The 23,277-nt window shown below is 38.9% G+C and overlaps 1 protein-coding gene across 1 annotated transcript in view; it reads right to left on the reverse strand.

Annotated features, from left to right (window-relative positions):
• Window positions 1–23,277, reverse strand: part of ak8 (adenylate kinase 8) — a 179,600-nt gene that overhangs the window by 68,790 nt on the left and 87,533 nt on the right. The window contains exons 7-10 of the mRNA XM_043720309.2: window positions 17,166–17,237; window positions 15,503–15,703; window positions 12,099–12,230; window positions 9,454–9,543 (exon numbers count right to left, since the gene is read on the reverse strand). Coding sequence (XP_043576244.1) covers window positions 9,454–9,543; window positions 12,099–12,230; window positions 15,503–15,703; window positions 17,166–17,237 — 495 coding nt within the window. The remainder of the gene's footprint in view (window positions 1–9,453; window positions 9,544–12,098; window positions 12,231–15,502; window positions 15,704–17,165; window positions 17,238–23,277) is intronic.

Consider the following 23,277-nt stretch of genomic DNA (forward strand, 5'->3'; position numbering starts at 1 on the left):
CTGTTCCAATATTGTTCGATCCCATAAATTAACATTTGGCAAAGGCAAATTGAGTAAAATAGATTATCATATGCAATTTTAGCAGCAGGAAGAGAACCTTAACTTCTAGTTGTAACAGAGAAAACAATAAGACCTTCCACATCCAGCTTTAAGACCACAGCAACTACAGAAAGCTAAAACTAAAAATTCTGTGGGAGCTTGACCCCACCCATTCAGGCTGCTTCTATTGTTCCAACTTTAAAAAAAGCTCAAGACCTCACAAGCTGTTTATTGGTTTTGAGCAGACTAATCATCACCTCTGTCTCAACCTTTCTTCATAAAATAAACTAGGACAAAATACACCGCTTAAAGCCATAGTATCTCACAGCTGGCAATTAGAAAGTCAAATGCAATGTTAGCATTCATTTTGAGATGGTTAGAATACAAGAGCAAAGATGTACTGCTGAGGCTGTATAAGACTCTAGCCAGACTGCATTTGGAATATTGTGAGCAGTTCCGGGCCTCGCATCTAAGGAAGGATGTGCTGGTCTTGGAGAGGTTCCAGAGGACATTCACAGGAATGATTCTGGCAATGAAGGGCTCTGGGTCAGTACTCCATGAAGTTTAGGAGGATTGCCGGGGCGGGGGATATCACATTGAAACTTACAGAATACTGAGAAGCCTGAATAGAGTGAGTGTGGAGAAGATATTTTCACTAGTAGAAGAGACTAGTACCTGAGGACACAACCTCAGAGTGAAGGGGTAACTCTTCAGAACTGAGAAGAGGATTAATTTCTTCAGTCAGAGAGCAGGGATCAGGAGGCTGCCAAGAAGGTATGTTTCCCATTTAAATGAATGTGTTCGCACCTATCCACGGTTTCAGGCTTCCGCAATAGGTCTTGGAACATATCTCGAGGGTATGGTGGGACTGCCGTACTTCAATTCAATGATTTACATTTTGAACTAGCCCAAGGATAACCTGGACCTCACTTTATGAATCATTGCCCTGAAGGATGCAAGGGATATTCCCTCTGTAAATAGTGACAACTTAAGGAGGATTAAGTCAGCATAAATGTGATAGCATCCGAGATGGGTTAAACAGAAAATCAGTATAACTTATTATTCATGATTGCGAAGATTAGATTTGTGACACATTAGCCATCGATGCAATTTTGTCAAAGAACATTGAGGAGACTATAGTGCATCTGATGCCTGTAGTCAAAAAGGGCAACTGTGTAATCATCAGGGAACAATCAACTTCTGACCTTACAATGGAGAGAAGGGCATTGGTGAAACTGTGGTATGTGATTGTACTTTAGATGACACTCTCATGAACTTTTATATCAATGTCTTGGAGATGAAATTATGGGCCTATAACAACCATAATCTATTCATTTTGGTAGGTATGCTATAGGATTAGAGAATTTTCTCTGATACTCATTTTTTACTGCGCCACAGCCAGTCCAATGCTGCTGAGATGTCAAGGGCAGTGATGCTCACCTCACCCCCAGAAGTCAATTTATGTCCATGTTTTTATAAAGGCTATAATTAGAGCTGGAGGTGAATTCTCCTGGGAAGACAAAGCTGTCTGGGTTGTTTATAAGTATTGCTTGATATCACTGCTGACAACTCCTGTGTTGATAATGAAAAGTAGGTTGATAGACCATTATTAACTAGGTTGGACTTATCCAGCGTGGCTACACAACCTGTGAAGAAAGCTGTAAGTGTCATGGCAGTATTACACCATAATACTTTCTACCCTGAAGGACTCTATGTAGGCCTATGCACATGCAAATAAATTTTCTCCCAGGGAAGTCAAAGAACTACACAATCCTTGAATTTTATGTAAAAAAATTACCAAATGGAAATTAAAACAGTGGGCTGAATTTTAACTCGCTTCAAGAGTGATTTGGCAGTCTGTTACATCCCTTGCAAATCACTGAAGTCAGAAGAATTGAATATTGGGAGAAGTGTAAAATGAGCTGCTGACAAGCTGACACTTATATTACAATATCACCCCAAGTCAAAATCTATCCCATTGACTAATGATGACAAAGTAGCTTACATCTTATTGATTACTGGTATTAATTATGCTGTTAAATGACTCTGACATGTAAAATTATAATGAGTTCAATTGAAAGGGAAAGGTTGGATTCTTAGAGGAAATTTGAATAAGCATACTTAGCATCTTTCCACCAATTTTAAATGAAAACAAAAAAAAGTTGAGTAATGTTCATCTGATTTATTTAAAAACTAATGTAAAAATTGATATAAAATATATGAATGATCAAAAGTTGGTTCTTGTATTTTTGGTCCCTATGACAACTCTTGTCAAGTAAGAAAAAGGAATGTTAGGGTTTGAATGGGATATAAATATTTTGTTGGGTTGGGGTAATATCTTCACCCTAAATATTGTTTTTACTTTCCTTTCCTTCATAGTTTCCCATTCAGTATTCTGATTGTGTTTTTCTTTTATTTGTCTTCCTCACCACCATTCAACTACACAATAAAAGATAATCAAAAAGGTAGATGTTAATAGCGTGCTCATATACATAATATGAGCATAAGGAGTCTTTGGGTGAATTGAAATGCCCTTTATAGACCTAGGTTCAAATGCCCTTTCTAACCTAGGTTCAAATCTGACTGATTTATCATTTGGCATTGAACTACGTTGGCATTGACAATTAGTAGGATATGCATGTGTGAGGGAGAATTATATTCATTGGTTATGACAGCGGTGAGCTTTGTGATTTTTTTTCAGTGCTATATATAATGACTAAGGTTTTCATCATTCTCTTTTCAATGCTCTGTAAGACCTAAGGCAACTCATGTGTAACCTTTGCATTAGCATCATGTTCAGGGTATCATAGTGTATTGGCTGTAGAAATATCTGAGCAACGCAAAAGTTATAAGATTTAAGTGACACCAAAGAAATGACAATATATTTCCAAATCAGGATGGTGATGGGGCTTGGCGGAAAACTTGTGGATGGTGATAATAACAACTGCTGCCCTGATCCTTCTAGATGGTAGGAGCCATAAGTTTGGAAGTGTTGTCTAAGCAGCGTTGGTGAATTTCTGCAGTGCATCTAGTAAACGGTACCGAGTGCTTCTGCTGTGTATACACGTTGGAGGGATTGTATGTTTGGGATGTCATATCTGCTTTGTCATGAAAATTATCAAGCTCCTTGGGTGTTTTTGGAGCTGCAATCATCCAGGCAAATACTATATCATCACTCTACTTGATTAGTGCATGGATTATAGGAGTTGGGAGGTCATATTGCAGCTGTACAGGACATTGGTTAGGTCACATTTGGAATACCATGTGCAATTCTGGTCTCGCTCCTTTCAGAAGGATGTTGTGAAACTTGAAAGGGTTCAGAAAAGATTCATAAGGACATTGCCAAAGTTGGAGGATTTGAGCTATAGGGAGTAGCTGAATAGGCTGGCGCTGTTTTCCCTGGAGCATCGGAGGCTGAGGAGCGACCTTTATAGAGGTTTATAAGATCACTAGGGGCATGGATAGGGTATATAAACAAGGTATTTTCCCTGGGGTGGGAGTCCAGAACTAGAGAGCATACGTTTACGGTGAGAGGAGAAAGATTTAAAAGGGACCTAAGGGACAACTGTTTCATGCACAGGATGGTGTGCCTCTAGAATGAGCTGCCATAGGAAGTGATGGAGGCTGCTATAATTACAACATTTAAAAGGCATCTGGATGGGTATATGAATAGGAAAGACTTAGAGGGATATGGACCAAGTGCTGGAAAATGGGACTAGATTAATTTAGGATATCTGGTCGGCATGAACGAGTTGGACCAAAGGGTCTGTTTCCATGCTGTACATCTCTATGATTCTATACTTCCTGATATGCCTAGACGGTGGATAGACTTGAGGTATTCAGGAGGTGAGATCCTTGTTGTAAGATTCCTCGTATCTGCTTTCGTAGCCTCAGTATTTATATGGGTAGCCTACTTCAGCTTCTGTTCAATGGTAGAATATTTATTGAAACGGAGAGGGGGGGGGGGGGTATTCAGTGATGCCATTGAATGTCAAAGGGCAACAATTAGATTCTTTCTTGTTGAACTTGGTCACTGCTTGGTACTTCTGTGGTGTGAATATCACTTGCCACTGGTCAACTAATTCTAGGTATTGTCCAGGTACCGCTGTACTTGCATATGGATTGCTTAATATATGAGGAGATGCAAATGTTACTGAGCATAATGCAGTCATCAGTGAACATCCCCACTTCTTTCCTAATAATAGAGGGAAGGTCAATAATGAAGCATCTTGGGTTTAGGAGGAACTCCTGTAGAGGTGTGCTGGAGCTCTGATAACAGACATCCTACAACCATAACCATCTTCCTTTGTGCTAGCTATGACTCTCAGAAATTTCTCCAATTTTCACTGATCCTAGTTTTGTTAGGGCTCCTTAATCCCCCAATTGATCAAATTCTGTCTTGATGTCAAGATTAGTCACTCTAACTTCCCTTTGGATTTCAGCCCTTTAATCCATGCTTGAACCAAAGCTGTAATGAAATGAGAAGCAGTGTGTTTCTGGCAGAAGCAAAACTGGGCGACAATGAGCAGGGCATTGCTGAGCAAGTGCTGCTTGACATCACTTTTCTACCCAGCAAGTACAGCGGTACCTGGACAATACCTAGAATTAGTTGACCAGTGGCAAGTGATATTCACACCACAGAAGTACCAAGTTGAAGTTGTCCTGCTTTTTGTGTACAGGAAATACCTGGGCAATTTTCCACATGGATAGATGACTGTGTGTAATAGCTGTACTGGACCTCCTTGGCTAGGGGTGCATCAAGTTCTGGAGCACAGGCCTTCAGTACTGTTGCTGGAATGTTGAAAGAGTCCATAGCCTTTACAGTATTTAGTGCCTTCACCTGTTTGTGATATCACGTGGAGTGAATTGAAAAGCATGGCTGTAGCTGATTGTCATAAAAACTCATATGGCTCACCAATGTCTTCAGGGAAGTAAGCCATTCCATGCTACCCAGTCTGGCCTACAAAAGACTCTAGTGCACACTAGATTTGACTCTTAATGCTTTCAGAAGTGACCAGGCAAGTGATTGAGTTTTACAAGAGATGAACAATAAATTTCACATTACTGTTGGTGCCTGCATCCTCAGGATAAATAAAGCAGAATAATAGGGTGACATCTTCTCATTTGCAGTTAGTGTTTTGATGAGTAACTCACATGGTTCCTGGTTCATAATGGTTCGAAGTGACTTTTTTTCACGCAATCCGTCATTCTTCACATTATTACTATTCAATTTGGCACTCTTGCCGTTGAATCGCACAGCAGGACAAGAGGAAGTGCTCACAACTGCCAAGACTGCCTCCTCTTCATGCCACTGCACTATCATTAGCCCAGTTGCACATTACCTTTGACACTGGAAGCCAAGAATTGCCCTTCACATTGTGATGCTGGACAAATATGGCACAGAAGGGAAATCTCAGACCTCATTTCATGAACCTTGCAAAGCTGGTGAACAGGAGTAAGGAAAAGGGGGCAGTTCATTTTCCATCTAGCCACTGTAGGGGGCCATGCCACCAAGCTTGGATCCAAATAGCAGCTTACAACAATGCCCCAGGTAAAGCAGAATGCCCAGCCTGGAGGAAGAATGTCAATAATCTTTTGCACTACACTTGGGTGAGTGCAGCCATCTTCTTTTTGCTACCTCAGAGTCACTGGGCCACCACTCATTCTAATTCTGCTATTGCACACATGTCACCAAAGTGCACAGACTACACTTCTTATTATTGTATGCATCATATAAACTCAATAGCTCTCATCCACCTCATCCTCCCAAGCTATTAATCCTTCCTACTCTCCACGCTTCCTATTCATGTACTGGGCCTACTCACTACCTCTCCCATTTTTGAATCATCACGAAATGCTCAATCACCCACTTCCATCATACTTAATTCCTCTCATTATATCACTACAGGAAAAAATGGGCATGATCCTGATTGATGTTTGCGCTGTGACTGACCTAACTGCAATCCCTAGACTGTTTGTACTCGACCTGCAGGGTAGATTGCAGCTCAATCCCCAGACTCTGGTGGGACCAAGAGTCTGACTATGATGAGCCCCCTGTAATATATTTGGAAAAGCTTGACTGACTGTGGTGATATCCCTGACTGACTACAGTCCGTTTCACTGGACTAACGAATGATCCTCTTTGACTTTCAGACATGCCATTTGCTTGAAGCACATGAAGTGAGTGTTCCATGTAAACTGCTGGCACAAGTTGCTGGTGTGGCATTGACGTAGCCTGGTGCCATATAGCAACATGTCCAGTCAGAAAATATCAGATCTTCTCACCCTGACCAGATACTTGCTTCTCCCTGTGCCCTAAAAAGCAATGTGAGCTACATAGAGGCTAACAGCCTCCAAGTAAGTGCAAAGAAGGCAAGCAAAGAGCTATTAGACGTATTCTGTGCAGATACGTAAGATAAATGTGGCTCTGTGTGCAAAGTGACCTGGTCAAATCATGCAACTGAAGATGTCTTGGCGTTCGTGCTGAAGGAATGAAATGCTGTGTGAGTTGGTCAAAGAGCAGATATGATGATGCAGTGAGACTGGTGTTTTGCCAGTGCTGCCTCACGCAGACAAAGGGTTGAAAAACATGATATCCATGGACCATGCAGGGACATTGCGCTGAAGACATAGTTGGATGATGCCCAGGGCAAGCAATCCACAAGCTGCAGCCACCAGTTATCCGTTTTGATTCACATGTCAGAAATGTGCACCATTTAGTTTCTCAAGGAAGGAGAGGAGAATTAGGAATCATGTATAAATAAAGTGAGTTGGGGTATTAATGAGAAGCAAATACATGACAAGAAGGTAGAGGCCACTCAACAGTGAGATTCTGATGCTGCTATTTAATAGGAAACATAATTTGACATAAGAGGAAAATCATGATTTTCTTTTCTCAACATCAAAGTTAAGGACTTATTAATGACAGGCAGCATGGCTTTGTGTAGAGGAGATCATGTCTCACAAACTTGATTTGAATGTTTTGAGGAAGTGACAAAAATGATTAATGAGGGCAGAGGGGCGGATGTTGTTTACATGGACTTTAGCAAGGTTTGCGACAAGTTTTTTACACAGTTAGTGTTAAGTGCCTGGAATGCACTGCCAGAGGAGTTGGTAGAAGCAGATACAATAACAATGTTTAAGAAGCATCTTGTCAGATACATGAATAGGCAGGATTTGGACGTGTCAATGTTGGACTGGCATGGACAAAGTTTAAAAATTACACAATACCAGGTTATAATCCAACAGGTTTATTTGGAAGCACTACCTTTCGAGGCACTGCCTTTTCATCATGAATAGGCAGGGAATAGAGGGATAAGCAAAAGATTTCAGTTTGGAAAGGCATCATGTGTTTGCGCAGGCTTGGCGGGCCGAAGGGACAGTTCCTGTGCTGTACTGTTCTTTGATTCTGAAGTTTTCATACTCTCCATATTTCTCAAACTTTCTTGCCTTGCTCCCACCACACCAGGAAGTGGACTACTCTGCCCATGGTATGGAGCTTGAAAGTCAACGAATGACCGAAAAGAAAAGGAGGCAAGATGGATTATAGAAGTTGCATCCTCTACTCTAAAGAGCTCCACTGGGCCTGTTCAGGGCATCTTTCCACTCTGCACGAGTTCGCACTGATCCAGTTATCTCGTGCCCAGAATAATATGTGAAGGAGTCGATAGTGGAATCTGAGCCACCTAATTGTAATAGCTGTGCAGTCACTTCTGAGTCACTCGGATCAATAAATTGACAAGTGGTTTGATTATAAGGCTTAACTTCCAAGTCTCCCTGGTATCACTCTTGGCCCTTCACACGGCTGTATTACCAGCCCACAAATAAAAACCAACCAAATTGAAAAGTCTTCCTTCTCTGATTAGAACTGAGCCTCCCAAATTGAAACAAATTGTGTCTGTCTGAACCAAGTTTACAGTGACTAAGAATCATCAGGAAGCAATATGCGTCAAATTCAGAGTGCATATCAAACCCACAGGAATTTAAAAGACTCAATAATAATGCCAAGGAACATATCTGCTGATTTTCTTAGTGTTGATGGATGGAATCGATAGTGTTATCAAAACCAGTTTGTAAAATTCTATGAATATCAACTTACATGTTCCATTCCTCAACTTACATAACCTTCTTACCATGATAAGTACATACAGAACACAAAACACATCACAGCTGCCTCCAAGAACATCAGAGTAATGAATAATAATTGGTAACAGACTATAAACTGACACTTTGGGTATTGTTGGGTTAATAGTTCTCTAATCTACTAATTGAAAGTTAACAGTATTTGTTTTAGCAGTGTGTATCATTGCTTTTGAGGTGGCTCAAGGGTAATTTAACATACTACAACTGGAGAAGGGTGTTTTACTTGTAATGTACATACAGACAATTGATCAATGCCTGTAAAGTAAGGATTTCAGAAATGCTTTAATGCGTGATTTAATCTATTGCAAATGTTTAAGCTCAACAATAAATTTTATTTGAACACTGAATGATCTACCTCACCAAATATGTATATATTGTTTTTGTATGAAAATATATGAATTCAATTCCAGCAATTAAATTAAATTTGATGGCAAATTAATTTAAATTATTCAATTAAATTTTAAGCTGTAAGCATTTTAAGTTTCAAAAGTGTGAATTCTCACACTATTGAAAATGGTTTACTGTAAAGACTGCATAATGCAAGCTGCTCATTTCATTTCACATTAATATGAACTTTAAAGTTAGCTTATAGACCACCCTATAAGATCTTCTGGAGGAAGACAAATTACCAGCAAGGGGTGATACAGAATTAGTAATGGAAGGAAATAACACATTAATATAATTTTATACTGTTGGCCACTGATGAATTTTATTTTTAAAATGTTTTATATATTTAAAGAATAAATTTTACCTATGGAAAGTAAAATAACTTTTTTTGTCAAAAAAAGGAAAATAAGTTGCACCACAGGGTCCATCGCACCTCTGAAAAATTAAACTCGACAGATTCAAACTGTCCTATTTCCACTTCAAAAGAGCAAGGGCTCTGCTCTCCTCCTGACTCATCTTCAAACAGCAGCGCCCCAGAAACTTTCTTTCAGGCGAAGCTAAAGCAGCCTCTAGCTCCCTTAAGCACTGTACTGGTTACTGTAGCTGCTGCCTATGCCTGTCCTAATTATACCCATGTGAGTCTATTAATCAGTTAGTAAATTATTCAGAAACCCTTCTCTGCCTTCAGCTAGTACAAACATGCTCTAAGCAAGGGCTAGAGGGAAGTGCAGGGGATGTCCCTGTGGACCCCACTCTGAGATATTCAGTTGTTCAACGTCTCCTGAACTCCCTGTTAATAACGAGTGAGAAAAGCTCTGGTGGTGTCTGAATCTTGCCCTTTGTTCAATATCAGAACACTATCAGTAGGGGGGTCAGAAACCTTACCTGGCTGCCTACTTTCAACATAGGGTTTAATGGCTTCACCGAATCTGGTCTCAGCAGCGACAGGCTCCTTCAGTAACTGTCCACAGGAAACTGGAAAAACAAGTGTTCATCTCAGCAATGTCATTCAAAGAAGTAATTTTTCCGGTCACGAGTAAAACTACAACAGTCTATACTACCCTCAAATTCCTTGTGAATAGTGTTATAGTATGCCTGAAGGTATAATTATTTACATGACACATGCTACCCATTCATAAAAAATTTGAAAAATTCAAATGTTTCATACACCATTCACCTACAGCTGTGAAGAATAACTGTTTCTTAAACACTATTGACAAGCAGCTTTACTGTTTCATTGTTCCCAGTCATAATTCACATTAATGATTTGGACTTTGTAATCAATGAAAAAAAAATTAAATTCTCAGATGATACCAAATTGTGAAGTTGGGGAGTAATCAATATTGAGTAAGGACTATAACAAATTATGGGAGGACATTAGTAAGCTTGCAGAATGGATAAATGATTTGCAAATGAAGTTCAACATAGATAAATAGGAGGTCTACATTTTGATAGGTAGAACAGTAAAGTCACTTACTACTTGGAATATGCAAGTCCAGATGGGGTAATGAAAGAAAGAGCTCTCGGAGTACAAATACACCAATACCTAAGACCAAACCTTGCCTGAGAAAAATCATGAAATTTAGAAATTGTAGAAATATGTAAATTTGTCATTTTTGGTGAGGCTTACTAAAAAAAATTGAAGACTGATTAGATTAGATTAGATTACAGTGTGGAAACAGGCCCTTCGGCCCAACAAGTCCACACCGACCCGCCGAAGCGAAACCCACCCATACCCCTACATTTACCCCTTACCTAACACTATGGGCAATTTAGTATGGCCAATTCACCTGACTGAAAGCAAATAAACAATTTAATACTTTACAGTTGTACGCAATTTTAAAAGTTACTAGTTGCTACTAATCTCCATTGTTTCATTTTGAACTACTCATAAGAATCAGGATTATTTATTTATTTTGTGATTTATACAAAACAGAAAAAAATTCTTGTTGCATTTCAGCATATAATTGGGCTAAAGATCTCTATTCAGTTGGTGTCAAAAAGAACTTCATGAATTTCAATAACAGTTGAACAAAGTTGTCAACTAATTTGATAGTAAATGACTAACTCTTGATCACATAGACATTAAGACAGTGCAGTCAGTTTAAGTTAGTTTAATTTAATCTAATTGAATTATGCATAAAAAAGCAACACTATTAAATCAACAGATTAACAACATATCCTCAATCTAGAACTGAATTCAAAATAAGTATTGTATTTACGTACAGGTTTATCACATCTCTCAGAAATATCTTAAAGTACTTCATATCAAATTAACATTTTTAATTGTGACAACCCATGCTGCATGACAACAGTAAGCAATCCTATGAACATTGCACACCACAAAGTGGCCCAGAATTTACTGGGAAAATTACAGTGAGTTAGATATGCATGTTATTTCTTCTATGTAAAAGAAAACCTCAGGAACTTGTGACAACACAGACATGGAAAGTGAATTGTGAACAGTTCCATTTTACTGCATGGACCATGCTAATCCACTGTTCACCTTAGAAAAATCAAAGTTTGCTGACAACCCCACCATAATTGACCTTCTGTTTTAAAATAGTGCCATGGGATTGTTAGTATCCAACTAAACCAACAAAGAGGATTCTTGTTCTGTCTTTCAAACTGATAGTGAGACCAATGGCAGGCATGCTAAGCATGTTATGCTAAGTAACTGCATTATAGTTAATTTTGCTATGGGCAATTCAAAATTTTGACCCCAAGAATGTTTGATGAAAACGGCAGTTACTTGCAAATATAGGCTGTTACCAATTATTTTCATATTTGAGCAATGAAGAAAAATAAAGTTTCTTTCACATTGGAACACATTGACTATTAGCTCCAACCCTATACATCTAGCTAGAGAATCAGTGTTGTAGTCTGCTGAAAATAGTTACAATGCAAGATGCATAAAAGTAAAAATGCTCAGCCTCCAAGATCTTTTTACCCCTGGGCATATCACCTGATAACTCAACAAAAGGTGGCTTTGACTGCACTCAGGTTATCTGAGGAATGGGCCATCTGCCCTCCTAATGAAAGAAGACACTTAGGAAAAGAAAAATAATGAAACCACCAGAATATATAGATCAGCAGTGTGAAATAGACAAGGATAATCATTTGACAGTAAAAAGAGCAAATGCTGACAACATGAAGCAGAGCAGCCAGCATCCAAAAACAGAGAAGGTTTGCCATTTTGGTTGCAGCATCACATAGACTATGTGAGTCTGATTCAGCTCTGAAGTTTGATTTCCATACCAGTAGACAGAAATATAGAAGATATATTTATGACAAGTCACTGAAGTATCAAACATAGAAGTACTGACCTTGCAGCAACGTTTATCTATTGTATGTTTAGATGCCTCCAGAGGCAAAACTGTAATAGAAACAAGTCACAACAGGCCATGGACTTACCACATATTTACTGCCAGATTGTAAAGTTTCAAATGTACTGCTGTTGTACAGCAGAATCTACAAGACAAAGACAGAAGTTCAATAAAGACAAAAAGTCCAACTGAGTTAGTGCTCACCGTTAACAATCCTGTATTTTTCAGCAATCAGTGCTGCCTGCAGGCTCCTACCACTGCCAGGGGGACCATGAAGAATAATTCTTGGTGTGTAGGGGGCATTGGATCGATGTCGGCTTTGGACATGGCTTAAAGCTGTGAACAATGGAAAGGTTTTTAAAAAAAATTTAGCAGAGACTCTGAGCACTAATAATACTTAGAGGCAAACAAACTCATACAGTATGAATGTTGTTAAGCCCCATTTGTACGTGAGTCCCCCCCCACACCTTCCCCATTTGTATTAATTAACTGTGGAGTAATTAGATGTAATTATTCCCTCCTGATTTTCTTTCACAGTTGCAAAAATGTATAAAGATTGCAATGCATGAATAGCCTGTTCCACGCTTTAAATAAATGAGGTTCAAGTGGAATTTTAATTTTTTATAAAATTTTTCAATTAATTTAATTGTACAAAATACAAACAATTATGGATACACATCAACAGAAAATTGTGCAATCTTAGTTTTTTTTTAAAAATACACACTGTTAAGTCAAAGTGTATTGCTGCACAAATGTTAAAAGTTATAATTTACATTAATTTTTATTAAAAATCAAATAGCCTCACTATATATTGTTTGTTTTCTGATCTCTTCTGCATGAGACAAACACAGCTTTCTTGAAAACCCAAGGGAACAGTGAGTTCAACAAATCAGAGTATAAGGCAAACTTCGGATTCTGACTTGATAATGCAACATGTGAAATTATCCTGCAAAAATGAATCAGTCTATGCACATTTCTCCTCTTCCACTAATTGCTGCAAATTATAAAAATTATTTATGCTGAAATACAAGATTGAAATTAATGAAATGCAACATAAAATTTTCATGACTTTAGTCAGCAGAATGTTTTTGCCTAGTGAATAAAGACCTTGGCACTGCAGTAATATGATGTCTATGAACAAAAAGAAAGTGGTAAGACACTCATAAAGGAACAATGAATTGCCTTTACATACTGCTTCAGTGCAGGCAGTTTGTTTTTGATTAATTCAAAAGAATGTAGGTGTTATTGATTAAGCCAGCCCTTTTCACACATGCCTAATTCCCCTGGAGAAGACAGTGGTGAGTTGCCTTCTTTAATTTGAGCATTCTTAGGGTGTAGGGCTGCCCAGAGCACTGTTGGGCAGAAAGTTCCAGGTTGTTGTTCCAGTGACAGTTAAGGAATGGTGACATAGTCCCAGTTCCTTAACTGCATGGCTTGAATGAGAGCTTGCATGTAGTGGTACTCCTATGTGTTTGTTGGTCTCATCCTATATGGCAAAGGCCGTGGGTTTTGGAAGATGCTGTCGGAGGAGCCTTGGTGAGTCACTGGAATGCATCGTGCAGACAGTACACACTGCCACTGTATCAATGGTGAAGAGAGTGAATGTTCAAGGTTATGGATGGGGTGCAAATCATCAGGCTGCTTTGTTCAGGTCGTGTCAAACCTCTCCAGTGTTGTTGGAATAGCACACATCCAAGAAAATTGTGAATATTCCATCATAATCCTGACTTGTTCCTTGTAGATGGTGAACAGACATCATAGAATTCCTAACTTCTAACCCACTCTTATAGCCACAGAATCTATATGGCTGGTCCAATGATAATATCCAGTCTGTTGATAGTGGGGGATTCTGAATGTCAAAGGGTGATTTCTCTTGTCATTGCCTGGGACATGTGTGACACAAATGTTGTATATAGACTTGGCTGCTTTAGTATCTGTGGAAACATGAATGCTGCTGAACATCTTGCAATCATCAGCAAACATCTCCACTTCTTACCTTACAATGGAGGGACACTAGTCCAAGAAATGTCTTCAATGATGCTCTAGGGCTGAGACGATTGACCTTTCAAAAATTAGAACATCTTTTGTGCTAAGTATACTTAGCACAAAAGAAGATGTTCTAATTTTTGACCAGCTGAGATTTCCCCGATTCTCACTGAGTCCAGCTTTGCTAAGGATCCTTGACATATACTTGGCTGAATGCTGCCTTGATGTTAAGGGAAATCAACCATCTCACCTCTCGAGTTTATCTCTTTTGTCCATGACTGAAGTTGCAATGAAGTCAGGAGCCAAATAGCCATGATAGAACTCAAACTGAGCAGTACTAAACAGGTTTGCAAGTGCTGCTTCATAGCCCTCTCGATTACCCCTTCAATCATATTGCTGATGATTGACAGTAGAATGATAGGGCAGTAATAGGACAGCCTTTTGCGCACAGGACACGCTTGATCAATTTTCCACATTGTCCAGTGAATGCTCATGTTGTAACTGTACTGGTAGAGATTACCTAGGAATGCAACTAGTTCTGGGGCATAACTGTACAGTATTATGTTGGAATATTGCCAGGCCTCATAGCTTTTGCAGAATTAAGTGTCTTCAGTTGTTCCTTGATATTAAATGGAATGAATCAAATTGGTTGAAGACTGATATTTGTGATGTTGGAGATCTCAGAAGGAAGTAGAGATGGATCATTCCATGGCATTTCTGGCCAAAAATCAATGCAAAAAACTTCAGCTTTGTCTTTTGCACTGAAGTGTTGGACTCCCCCCTCATTGAGGATGGAGCTATTTGTGGAGCTACCACTACGGTTAGTTGTTTGATTGTCCACTAACGTTCACAGCTGGATCTGGTAGAACTGCAGAACCCAACCCTGATAGCTGATAGTTTAACCCTGTCTATTGATTTCCTTCTTCTTAATAACTGAGTAGGTGAATAAAAGTAACCAAAATAGAGTAGTTGCAGATATTAATATATACAATCACACGTTTAATTTTCACTTTTGGAGTTTCTTTCACCACTATTACTTTTTTTAAGGACTTTACAACACAATAACTGGTGTGAAAGAATAGTAGGTTGCAATAGCAAAGTGCAGTGCCAGAGTGAATCGACTCTTCTGCTCTTTCTCACTTTCTGCCCACTGTATTATGTATGAGTTTTGATCAGTTGTACTGTTGCAGAATAAACCAAAAGGGAGTAAGTGTCCCTTTCCTTTCTGAAAGCATTTATAACTTCTGTAGTTTATTTTGGAAAAAGTGGTTGTCAGTGGTCCAACTCATACACCATTGCAGTAAACAGTGCACACATAAAACAAATCATCTGGACACCCAGATGATTGTTGGAGGTGAATAGCTGGTCACTTATGTTTATTAGGAACTTTATACTGAATATAATGCTTACCCCAATATTATTTTAATTTGAGAACTTTTCATGAAACATATATTGGTGAGTTCTGTCTCCTTAGTTTGAATTGGATTTCAAATCAATAAAATGATAGTCAACTTACCGTTTCACTCATAATTTCAACCACTACCAAACAGAAGCTCTCAGCAATACAAATATTACCTTTACTAGATCCTCCTATAAAAGGTTGTTGATAGAATATGACTTACTCTGGGAAAAGACATCAACACTGGGCTGATCCGCATTAATAATATGGTATTTTTTACTGTAGCTATTCAGTATCCCATGAATCACTCTGCGGTATTCCAATAATCTCTTTGCAGTTTCTTCCTCTGAAGTTCCATCAGGTTTCACTAGGCGCTTTTGTATTTTGCTGGAGGTTGGCCAATTGAAGGTTGTATGATATATTTCTAGAGTATACAGGTAAAGGTTAAAGTAAAGAATGGAATGGTAATGCACAATATGAATTATAAACTACTCTCTTTGAAGGAACAGTACTCTAGGCAATATAAAGAATATAAACCCACTTCAGTGGTTACATTTATTTACAGACTAATCAAGATGCATCAGTCTTTATTCTTATTCAGTAATCAACAACTGAGAATTATTTAGCTATAATTTGAACATCTTACTCGTTTATAGAGAAAATATATTTAGGCCAGCCGATAATGATAATTATGCTGGTAGATTTAAAATGAATAATATTAGGAAAGCGCTACAAAATATTAGAAGATCACGGCCGAACAAAACTTTATTTTGTTACCTGGGAAACTGTAATTAAAAATGTTGTGATATCCAGAACTGTGCATTTATAATACAAGTTTCAAAAATAATTATTTGAGAACAACTTTATTTTAATTTTACTATGGATCTGTCGTACAAAAATTAACTTTTATAATTTCAATACTGCAAAACTCCAAGAAAGGCATTAAAAATTGTGTCACAAAATAAATTATAGTTGTTATAAATATATTGGAAAAGAATGGATAACATGCTCATTTAAAAATAGGACGGTAAGTGTACAACTATTTATGGAGTGGCAGGACACAGTGTGAGTAGGAACACGAGAAAACAATAGTTAGAACCTCACGTTAGTTTTAGGATAATATTGCAGGAGTGGAAAAACCACTTGTAGCAGATGAAGTATTATCTATTTTAGGACTAATAGGATTGCAACTGAACAGCAGTGGTATTTCACTGCTACACCATGAAGGTGAGACAGTGGATGAAGTTGGAGGAATGATCCGTACTGAACCTAGGAAAGCATAACAGTTGTGCCACAAAGAATATGTTTACTTAACAGACTAATACAATGGGCAGAAATGAAATTGGGCTGATGGATTTAAAGGTGAAATCAAAATTAATCTGATCCCTTTCGCACATCGCGGCTTTGGTATCTTGTGTGACAACTGACTGCTCACATCACACCACTTCTAAAGGATATGGTTAATGCTGTAAAGCACGTGGATAATACCATATAAATACAATATAAATTTATTTTAACATTCTTCTGTTGTGTACCACATTTCAGCATTTTTAGGTCTCCTCCTTCCCAAAGCACAAACAAATGAGTTGAGTGTATTGTTCAGGATGTAAAGCAACCTAGTCTTTGCTCCCCCTAGAAGATGCATGCAGTTTACATTCCTCAAAATATTTCTACTGGATATTCTATTAACCACAATACACAAGAATCACAATAAAGAAAAAGCATAGTGAAACAACTTGCTTCTGTTTTGGAAAATTACTATTTTAATCATTAAGATACTTAAGATAAAAAAAAGTGTAGAATGTAAGAGGAGAAATGGAGCTGGTTATAAACTACTTTGAGGTGTAATTCTGATAAAGAGTTAGTTTATAAATAATGTATTATACCTCCTGTAGTCATGTCAATCCTTTTCTCAAGATTTCTCTCAATTAACACGGTATCAGGGGCATCAAGTATAACTGTGGATGGAAAAGCTGCAGTTAATGTAAAATTGTATAGTTACAATAGGATCATTAATTGGTGGAAACCATACTGAACTTAGCTTGAACATATCAGAAGTATAGCACCTTTCAAGGTGAACTGATCCCTTAAATACTATCATGTAAGTCATTATACCATGTTCCCAGGACTATCCATTGCAGCTATCAAGCATTTTACAGATACAAGATAAACACAGGAGGTATGTTTTGTGAACAAATTATACAAATTATTTTTTAAAAAAACACTGGGGCAATTTTAATTTCAGCCACCCAGCAAAATTGAGATGATTGCCAGTTAAAATCAGCTAAATGCCTTTCCCACCAATGGGAAATTGAATTACATTGTAACCATCTCCATAACTATTCTATACTGATGGCTAGTGCATCCAGCTTCTTTACATATGAACAATATGGTCAATTTCAGGAAAGAAACATAAAAATGTTGTTAGAGATACAATGCTTTATTTTCCCCTCCAATTCCATTTTGATTTAGTTGACTCCTTCTTTCCCTACACTCCCCCCACAGTTTTTGAGGTTAGCATTGCCCTCAATAGGCTTTACTTGCAAGTATTCAACTAGCCACATGGATGTTTTTCTAGTGGTGGAAAAAAAAATAATAAACTCTATTCACAAAGGTATCTTAGTTTTCTGTCTCACTCCAAAAGATAAAATTAACTACAGTGATTTGGGAAAAAGATATATGGGTTCTGGGCCAGTCCTGAATCCAAAAGAAAAAGCAGAAAAGAAATAGAAAATAATAAAAAGTTGTTAGGATTTCTGTTCTCACATTCAAAGTATCTTTCAGTCCCACAAGAGTCCTGGAGATTTATAACGGAGCTTTGACCTATGTTGTGTATGGAGCACTTCAGCTGATGTCTACACATATGTTACTGGCAAGTCAAGCATGTATTTAATACCTGTCAAACAAATTTCTCAATTTTAATGTCTAGGAAATCCAATAGATCCATTGTACTGTTGCATTCTACACGAGTTATAAATGATCTGTTACAACATGACAGCATACATCAATTTATATCAATATACTTTGGAAAATCTGTGCCGTTAGTCGTCGCTAACTAATGTTTTATCCATACACAGAGGGTGAACACCTTCATCATCATGCTGATTTTTTAAAAAATTTATTGATGGGATGCGAGTATCACTGCTAGGTCAGTATTCATTCTTCATCCCTGATCGCTCAGACTCAAAATGTATTGCTGTGAGTCTGGAGGCACATGTCGGCCAGAACAAGTAAAGATGGCAGATTGTCATTAGTGAACAAAATAAGGATTTACCATAATCAACATCTAACATGTTCACATAAGCTCGGTTTTAGTTCCAGATTTTGTTTTTTCTCCATATTGCGTTCAAATTTCACAATCAGCTGTGGTGGGATTCAAACCCATGTCTAGAGAATATTAAGGTAGGGCTTTGGATTACTAGTCCAGTAATATTAGCACTACAGCACCACCTCTCCAGTATATGCAGGATTACTTTTATTGTACATTGAAAAAGGGAAGAAACTATGACAGTAGTTTCTCATCTAAATCAGTGACCAATGAAAATAAACCTTAATTAAACTGATATTAAACTATCAGTAATACTTTCTGAACAAACAAGGCATAAAGTTAATTAAATGCATCAAAAAAAACTTTAAGAATGAAAGCAAGTTGCATAAGTCGCCAAGCGGGCAGCTTTGTTTTAGAAATAATATGAAATGAAGACAAAGTCCTCCATCACAGCTGACAATGCAAGAATAATAATTTGAACCGGGTAGCTTTTTTGTCCATTAAAAATGCTAACTATTTTTAGGACGTAGCAAATCAAATCGTTTCAATTCCTGCCAGAAAAGAATTACATTAAGTGGAATCTTCCCAGTCACTGAATGACATAAACATTGGTGAGTCAGTCACTTGGCAAAAATGTGGTGTGATGATATAAATGAGATTCTTGTCATTGAGAAAATGAATGGTCCGATTCTTCAACCAAAATTTTAAAAGTGAGACGAGACTCATAAGTAGGCGTCAAGAGGTCTATTTGCATACAGTTGAGAGTATTAGCATTATTGCTTAATGTCATTTCATGGATATGCAGTTTCCTATTCTCTCATCCAATGGCTAGAAACTAGATGGCAACAATTCCTACATGAAAGTCAGAGCAAGCATCAGCAACTTCAACTCACTGCATGCTCTCCTGTGCCTCCATCTTGGACAGCTGTCACCAGAGTTGAAGGGCATGCCACATGGGCTGCGAATACCTGCAATCCCATCCAGGAGGGTGGCACTAGACATGTACCAGCCTCATCACGCCCTCATGTCACATCTCCAATCCAATTAAAATACAGTTTTACACTCCAGTGCTGCACTTTGGAGCTCACAGGCTCCTTCTATTGCAATGCTAGTGACAGTTCACTTTGCGCACAAGAACAAGCCATGAATTGGACCAGGGAATGGGGCTTATGCCCGAAACGTCGATTCTCCTGCTCCTCGGATGCTGCCTGACCTGCTGTGCTTATTTAGAACCACATTCGACTCTAATCTCCAGCATCTACAGTCCTCACTTTCTCCTAACTTTGAGAGGTCCTTGCTTGCACTCTGAGTACTCTTTTTCTACGCCTACTTGGATACTCACAACCTCTCTATCTTGCCTTTTCATTTTGAGCTTTGCTTCCTCACTCAGAGCTCAATGCATCACAGTACTACTGTCTTGCCTTGTTACTTATTGCAGGTATGAAGCCAGGCAGCTTGTCATGGTTGTTAGCAATCATCAGTCAATGTGGTGAACATGTTGTTGTATGGTACCATTAGATGTCAATATCATACTTGCACCACATGCCAGAAGCATTCATGACAAACACATCAACCAAGACTGGTTAGCAAGGTTAGATCTCACGGAATACAAGGAGAACTAGCCATTTGGATACAGAACTGACTCAAAGGTAGAAGACAGAGGGTGGTGGTGGAGGGTTGTTTTTCAGACTGGAGGCCTCTGACCAGTGGAGTGCCACAAGGATTGGTGCTGGGTCCTTGACATTTTGTCATTTACATAAATGATTAGGATGCGAGCATAACAGGTATAGTTAGTAAGTGCAGATGACACCAAAATTGAAGGTGTAGTGGACAGCGAAGAGGGTTACCTTAGATTACAACAGGATCTTGACCAGATGGGTCAATGGGCTGAGAAGTGGCAGATGGAGTCTAATTCAGATAAATGTGAGGGAAAGCAAATCTTAGCAGGACTTATACACTTAATGGTAAGGTCTGAGGGAGTGTTGCTGAACAAAGAGACCTTGAAGTGCAGGTTCATAGCTCCTTGAAAGTGGAGGTAGATAGGTTAGTGAAGAAGGCGATTGGTATGCTTTCTTTTATTGGTCAGAGTATTGAGTACAGGAGTTGGGAGGTCGTGTTGCGGCTGTACAGGACATTGGTTACGCCACTGTTGGAATATTGCGTGCAATTCTGGTCTCCTTCCTATCGGAAAGATGTTGTGAAACTTGAAAGGGTTCAGAAAAGATTTCCAAGGATGTTGCCAGGATTGGAGGATTTGAGCTATAGGGGGAGGCTGAACAGGCTGGGGATGTTTCCCCTGGAGCGGCGGAAACTGAGGGGTGACCTTATAGAGGTTTACAAAATTATGAGGGGCATGGATTGGGTAAATAGGCAAAGTCTTTTCCCTGGAGTCGGGGTATCCAGGTTTAGGGTAAGAGGTGAAATATATAAAAGAGACTTCAGGGGCGAATTATTCACACAGAGGGCGGTACATATATGGAATGAGCTGCCAGAGGAAATGGTGGAGGCTGGTACAATTGCAACATTTAAGAGGCATTTGGATGGGTATATGAATAGTTAGGGTTTGGAGGGATAAGGGCCAGGTGCTGGCAGGTGGGACTAGATTGGGTTGGGATATCTGGTCGGCATGGACGGGTTGGACTGAAGGGTCTGTTTCCATGCTATACATCTCTATGACTCTAAATAGCCAGGTCTCAAAGTCTAAGGGCAATAGTCCACAGCCTGTAGTCAGTATGTCCTGGCACCGTAATTCAAGGCAGCATCTGATATCAGTTTAGGGGCTTGGACACTGCCAGTCAGCCACTTGAGCAGTCAGAGGGAGGGGGTCCATGTTGCTACAGACCGGAGGATGATCCACTGTCAGTCCTGCAGATCCAGTTCAACTAATCCAGGAAGTCAATGCAAACAAGTCAGGGAGCAGCAGAGACATCAATCAGGGGTCAGGTCTATCATCAGTCTGGATGTCCATCAAATTTGGGTATTTAAAGAGGGTCATGATGTGGTAGGGAAGTTGGGGAAGGCAATTCTGAGGAGTGAAAGCAGCATATAGGGAATTGTTGGGGTCAATATCAGTAAGGGAGAAAACTGAATGTATGTGATGGAGACAATAGTGCATTGCAGCATATGGATTACAGTGGGATGGGGGTGGAGTTGTCGATGGTCACAACCACCTTGACTTCAATGGGGGGACAGTGCAGTATGATTGTTGGCATTACTAAGCTGTAGGGCCATGGCTCAGGGAGATGATATATTTTGTTTCTCTCTGGGCACCTGATCTCCACTTGTAAGCAATGTGAGACCCTTCAAGAGGCAACTACACTAAATGGCCACTTTCACAGTACAGGTTGAAGTAGTTTGTATTTAATGTGCACTGCATTTGAAATGCATGAAGTATGCAACTGTGCGAGATACAAATCTTCATCACAAGCAATCCTGACTATGCCATTTATCAGATGACAGCCATCCCTGTGAAGTAGAAGTAATCACAGCTGTCATTAAAAGTGACATCTATGCTCCACAATTCACAAAGACAATTCAATATCTCTCAGGCTGCACAATGGCATGGTACTGATTTTCTCACATCAAGAACTGCAAATATTTTTATGTGCGATGCCGCCTTTCTTGGGTAATGTGGGAGATGGGTGAACAAAAAATCAGTAATTATACAGCAATCCTATAATCCCCTACTGGGTGTGCAACATGGCTTCTGCTACATTCATTGGAATAAAGTTTCTTTGTCAAAGCTCAATGTAAAGGCATTCCATGATTACCTTTGTTGGAGTCTTCCATGTCTTCTTGTATGGAGGTGTATGTTAAACCATCAAGGGCTGGATGCCTTACATTTTTATGACTGGGATTGTTACTGGGAGACTATAAGAGCAATAGACTTAGGAGTGGAAGTAAGTCCATTTGGCTCATCGAGTCCACTCCACCATTCAATCATGGCTGATGGGCATTTCAATTCCACTTACATGCACTCTCCCCGTAGCCCTTAATTCCTTGTGAGATCAAGAATTTATGAATCTCTGCCTTAAAGACATTCAACGACTCGGCCTCCACTGCGCTCTGTGGCAATGAGTTCCAAAGGCCAACCACTCTCTGGCTGAAGAATTGTCTCATTTCAGTTTTAAATAGATATTTTTATTAGAAATTTAACATTTTTACAAGTTTACAAAAATAAACAAAACTCTCAGATATAAACATTGATATACAATTAGCTCAAATATACAATAGCCAAAATTTGACACAAAAAAAACAAAACAACAAAAAAAAACGAAAAGAAAAAAAAACAAACAAACAAAACTCAACTATCTACTAATCTAACTACAACTAACCAGGGTGTATATTTAAGTCTCTTACATGCTCGGGATGTGTTAGCATCAGATATAATAAAACCCGTATTCGTGCGGGATTCCTCCCCCGAGAGGCCGCGGACCAGCCAGGTTTGTAATCTCAATTAAATAAAAGCCCTTGTTAGGATAGCTGAAATATCTGTATTTATGTAATTCAAAAAGGGCTGCCATATTTTATAAAATAATTCGGTCTTTCGGTGCACCATATTTGTAAGGAAGTCAAGGGGAATACATTCCATAATTAGTCTGTGCCAATTTGAAAGTCCAGGGGGGCCCTCAGCCGCACAGTTCACCAAAATATTTTTCCTTGCACAGAAAGAAAGAATAGAAAATAGTCTCTTCCCGTACGTGTCCAGGGAGGGAAAGTTCGAAAAGCCC

The sequence above is a fragment of the Chiloscyllium plagiosum genome, unplaced genomic scaffold, assembly GCF_037043375.1.
Source record: "Chiloscyllium plagiosum isolate Xiang-an unplaced genomic scaffold, Cpla_swu_hap1 HiC_scaffold_21, whole genome shotgun sequence".
Classification (NCBI taxonomy): domain Eukaryota; kingdom Metazoa; phylum Chordata; class Chondrichthyes; order Orectolobiformes; family Hemiscylliidae; genus Chiloscyllium; species Chiloscyllium plagiosum.